This window comes from Hordeum vulgare, chromosome 1H (genome assembly GCF_904849725.1).
Source record: "Hordeum vulgare subsp. vulgare chromosome 1H, MorexV3_pseudomolecules_assembly, whole genome shotgun sequence".
NCBI classification, from domain to species: Eukaryota; Viridiplantae; Streptophyta; class Magnoliopsida; order Poales; family Poaceae; genus Hordeum; species Hordeum vulgare.
The window spans coordinates 506037320-506042959 of NC_058518.1; the positions used below are offsets into that span (position 1 = coordinate 506037320).

General features: G+C 43.5%; 1 protein-coding gene across 1 annotated transcript; it reads right to left on the reverse strand.

The window, feature by feature from the left end:
- Positions 1 to 2265: 2265 nt before the first annotated feature.
- Positions 2266 to 3604, reverse strand: LOC123402557. Its single transcript, XM_045096481.1, has 3 exons — positions 3521 to 3604; positions 3179 to 3430; positions 2266 to 2466 (listed from the first exon to the last, which is right to left on the reverse strand). Exons 1-3 carry the CDS (start codon positions 3602 to 3604, stop codon positions 2266 to 2268), a joined length of 537 nt encoding a protein of 178 aa, XP_044952416.1.
- Between the last annotated feature and the right edge of the window lie 2036 nt (positions 3605 to 5640).

Here is a 5640-nt window from a genome sequence, read left to right on the forward strand (position 1 = left end):
GCAAGGTTTTTAAACACATGTCCGTCCATGAAAAAACCATATTAGCAAGAGAACATATTAGCATACCCTTGCACAACAGTTCAAAACAGTAGCACAAGAACACTGTAGCATACATTTATATCAAAGGGGGATCACATGCACAAGCAGAGAAAGGCTCTTAGCTTTTGCTGGATGGAAGAAGATACTCCTGTGTTACCCCCTCATCCGCTACTTCTTCTCATTTGTTAAGCCTGTAAATGAAAAACAATTAACGTTAAATGCAGGAGTAGTTTCAGATAAATTAACATATTCATGTGTGCAAATAAATAATGGAATAACGCACCTCCCTCATCTCTCAAAACATCTCTATAGACAATGTTCTTGGTGCTTTTCCCAGATTTATCAACCTCCTTGTTTGGCTTGGCCAAAATCCGTGTCGTCTCCCTCAACACCCCCCTTGACAATGCAACATATAGCTGACCATGTGAGAATACTGGCTCGGGAAGGTAAATACCGACGTTCGGGATCGTTTGACCCTCCGCCTTGTTAATTGTCATTGCAAAACTCAGGCGGATGGGGAACTGTTTTCTTTTTAGTTTGCAAGGAAGTGAGATGTCCTCCGAGGGCGACATAGGGATCCTAGGTATGAACACCCTCTTTCCAGCATGCTGACCACCAAAAATCTCTGCGTCGATTGCATTATCCTGGAAGGCTCTAATCATAAGCTGTGTTCCATTGCATAGGCCATTATATGGGTCGAGGTTCCGTAGCAGAATGACCGGACAATTGAGCTTTAATCTCAATACATGTGGGGGTAAGCCATTTGTTGTGATCCAGTTTAGAAAATCAATCGTGTAATTATTCTGCATGTCATCCTCGATTGAGTCGAAACTATGGTATAGCTTTTCTTCGCCTGGAAACCTTGAGATCATCTTGTCATTCAGGTCATCGAAATGATCATTCTTGGTCGAAAGAATAGCACGTGTGCTCATGTACTCTCTCGATTTAGCATTGGCATGCAGATTTGGGAAGACATCTTCGATGAGCTTGTTCATAGCTTTCTCATCCTCGGTATAGGCAATCACAATGTCGTTAGGGAGACGTACATAGTCGTCACCAATTGTCTCTTCTGTACCATTGCCGATCCTCAGGAGGTATTCGGAGAACCAAGGATCAGCCTGTGCCCGCATATTGCGCGTGAGGCGTATCTTGCGGATCTTCTCCCACAGATAGGATCTTAGAAGTGTAGCATCTGTGATTTGTGCTCTTGTCCCACGTGTCACAACAGGAAGGACCTGCCTGAAATCCCCACCAAAGACTACAACCTTTCCCCCAAATGGCAAAGGACATCCCATTATATCCTGAAGCGATCTATCAAGCGTCTCAACTGCTTGACGTTTTGTCATAGCAACCTCGTCCCAAATAATCAATGACGCCTGTTTAAGCAACTCCGTTGTACCACTCTGCTTAGTGAAACTACACATGCTGTTGTCGGTGAGCTTGATTGGAATTTTGAACCTGGAGTGCACAGTCCGTCCTTCGGGCATTATCGACGCCGCTATCCCTGATGTAGCAGTTGCAATCGCTATCTGGCCCATTGAACGCACCTTCGCAAGCAATGCCTTGTATAAGTATGTCTTGCCAGTGCCTCCTGGACCGTCAACAAAGAATATTTGGCTTTTTTGTTTCATCACATGATCCATTATGTCATTGTAACCAGCAAGCTGCTCATTGTTCAAACTGCTAAATAAATCTAGGTGTTCTTTGTCCACGCAGATTTCCCTCTCCTCTGTTACCTCTTTGTACTTACCGTCATCAGAACCATCAGTGTCAAGCAAATCCGGAAGTCCATAGCCTCCAATATCCTTCCCCATGGATTGCAACATATCCCTAATATCTCTGAGGACCATCTGCTCAATTGATGCATCATTGGATTGATTACGACGGTAATCCTCAGACATCGATGCCAGATGTTTGTCCCATAGCTGTCGGTTTTCTGTTACCTCACAAAACACAAATATAGTCGCAAATAACCGTCTCAGGGCAGAAGGCATATGAAATGTGGCTGCCTCCGTCATGCAATCATCGAGAGTTCTATCGTGCTCAATCAGGCCTAAGTGCTCACATGCCTCCCTGAAGGAACTGCATGGATTGCCATTTACAGTTTTCAAAGCATCGAATGAAGTGGCACCTCGGACATGACTTAGGAGCCCACGCAAGTAGTATATTTCTCCTTCAGCAGGGTGTGCATACACAAGTCTTCCAATCTGTAATCTCTTAGTTTTTCTATTCTGCCACTTTTTTTTCAGGTATCCATCTGTAATGTTCTGGAAACTCTCTGTACAATAAGTTCCGTGCTACTGGAAACTTCCGGTTCATCTCAAAGTATTCTGTAAGCATGGACTTGGAAGAAGACGGTCGTGCTACAACATCTTCCACATTTTCACAAGCTTTAAATGCAACTGTATGCATATTTGGCAAATGAAGCTGGAGTTGTAGCACAGATGGACTCACACCAAACAGTTTAAAACGAAAAATCCTGTATATAGCCTCTGGAGGAGATACATAGCGTGCATCCCTATATTGCCGGATTTCATTGATGATTCCACCATCATTGATGATATCTTGCTCGCATGCAAAGGATGTACGATCATGCCCTTTATAAATGTACTTGAACAAGTACTTAACTGCCTTGATGCTGGAGCATGCTTCTACATTAATGTGGCAGTTGTATCACATAAGCAGAGAAGGGTTGTAAGGGACCACCCACCTATTGTCCAAATCTGCTCCTCGGATCCTAATTTGCTGCCCATCGTCCCTCCTCCTGTAGATGGGATATGAGTCTTTCCCTTGTTGTGTGGCATCGCAAAAATCTCAGGGGTAATGGAACCGACATTGTCCATCAATCATGCATGGGCAACTTTTTTTCAACTCACCACATGGTCCGTGCAGCATGTGTTTGACGACCAGATCATGTAGAATGGGGTGTTTCTGTTTGTCAGGTATCTCTCCACATATCACTCGATCATAGTCATCTGGAGTCGCTAACTTGCTTTTTTGCTTTCATGATTAGAAGTACATGGTCATGCGGGAGACCTCGCTTTTGAAACTCGGTGACATGTACATAGGCTGCGACTTCTCCGAAATGCTTCCCCTTAGTTAGTAAGTCCATCATATCTCGCTGTTTAGCACTGTATACTCTTGCAACCAGGTCTGGACGGTCCTGCGGCATTTGTCCAGGCAACAGTTCCTCGGTTATCTCCTCCCAATATGGATTGCAAGTCATCGTGATAAAATAATCGGGTTTACCCGACCGCTGCACTATTGCCATAGCATTCAAGAACCTCCGCTGCATGTCACGATCACCACCAGGAAATGTCCGTGGAAGCACGATTCTTTTGCCAATTCGATCACCGCGTGACTCACCGGCAACGACGGTGTCAACAAGACCCTGTAATAGCATACCAGGTTATACTCAAAGCATGGAACATCCACCACATAGTTATATTATGATGTATTACAATAAACACAAGCACATTACCTGGTACATGTCAGCGCGGATGACCTTCTGATTTTCTGGCTTTGAGTACCAGTCAAGCCGCATAGTCTCGATCTTAATATACATGTCAACAGCCCATTGTTGAAAAAGCCCCCCCCCCCCCCCGAAGAAGACTATGTTAAAAAGCTTCCTCCTGACTTGTAGCTTGAAGCAATAGTATTCCATTGCAGTTACAAATTTCCTGGATTGTGTTACATCTCCTTCATTGTCAGCAAAATCCTCATCTGGGTTATCCTCATTGTCATCTTAAGATACCGAACATAAATATCATTATGGTGGTTTACCTATAATATGGTCGACAACATACAAATTGGATATTTAGCAATGATGAATGATACCTGAAGGTAAATCATGGGCCGTGGCCACAAGGGTTGCGTCATCCTATTGCGGAATATATGGAATGCAACGATTCCAACCAGTCTCTCCACGTGGGAAGAATAGTGGATATGACAATGGGTCGTAGCACCCATAGTATGCTCTAATATATAGTGGCCGGTTTCCTTTTTTTGCATGGACGACAACACTCCTGTCGAAGCAATTTTGTGGGTCACTGCCTTCAAACCATATGGCTGCCACTTGGGAGGTCGTTGGGGCATTGTACCTTCGCTGATCCAACTTGATATCCGTGTTTAGTGAGATTTTGTACTCATCTGGATTTGGAACCGACCCAAGCCTTCTGAAAGTTTGTGCATACGGGTTACGCTCTAGTATTCTCAGAATCTTTCGTATGAGGTCTATATTAAGATCTGGAGACCTATTAGCCCTGTGAACCAAGTTTTGATTTGTATCATAAATATAGAGCTGCAAATGTCGAGGTCCATTATCACCCAGCACCAGATCGTCAAGAGTGTGGTACAACCCACCACACGCACGGAATGTATATATGCGAGTTCCTGCCGAGTGCTTACTCGACGATCAAAGGTGACTCCTAGACTTGTGAATGAGAAGTGCGAGTTAAAATACCATACATGCTCTCTGAAATATTTAGCGTCCTCATCATATTGACTTGTGAGCAACCGTCTCAATTCTTCTGGAACATCTGGAGTAAATAATCCGACTTTTCCTTTTCTGCAACAAAATGTTGGGCCCTCGAATGGAAACCGCAATGCCCCACAGTGGCGACAGTCCGCAACCTTTTTTAGGGCATGATGCTTTGTAGGTAGGTTTCGGTATATGAATTCATCTGTACTTGCTACGGGTGCTGCTCGTGTAGTATGACGTCCATCTTGGAACAATTCAAAAGCAACAGCTAGAACAGAAGACACAAGTATCACATCATCAGTAAACACTTATAAAATCTGCACTTGAGGGTGCTAAATTAGGAAATACACAATGGACACACCCTGATCCATATAAATTCTAGCTTCTTCATCAGGCTCATGGTATGCACGTTCTCCAGTATGCAATGGATCCAAGCAGTCTAGTAAGGAATATATTGGTCAGCAAACAAGCATGTACGATGTTTATATGTGAACGAAAGTATGTGTTTTACCTTCTAAATTGGTATGTTCAACAACGGGCTCAAAAAATCCATATGGATCATCATTCCGGTCCTCGCCTGGTGGCAAATCACAAGATCATTAGAGCATAAGAATGTCGCAAATCCAATTACAAGTTATTAGTGTTTTGAGTACCATGCGAAGCCGGTTCAGCAGCTCTTCTCGTATTATTAGCCGGCCTAGGTACAGGTTGATTGGATCCGTGTGAAGGTTGTATACCTGAACATACGATAGAGAACCCAGATTTATGACAAAATAAATCATGCTAGCCCACATGCAAAATGATTATGTCTCTGAACTAACATGCATCTTCGATTGTGGAATCTTTACCATGTCGTTGCTGCCTCTGATACGCATCATTCCTGCGCAACCAATTGGAATCTTCCTCGTTTGTTCAATTAATCTCTTGGTTATGAGTGACGCGTTCATCAGATGAATTTTGCATACTTGATAAGCCTGCGACAAATTTTCAGCACCACATCAGTAAACATTGGTTTGGACATGTTGAATTGGCTAAGAACACAGAATCATATTACATGGTAACCCACAACCTGTATCATTAAATGTCAGCCTTTGTAGTTGGGTGACACCGGTTTGACCTGT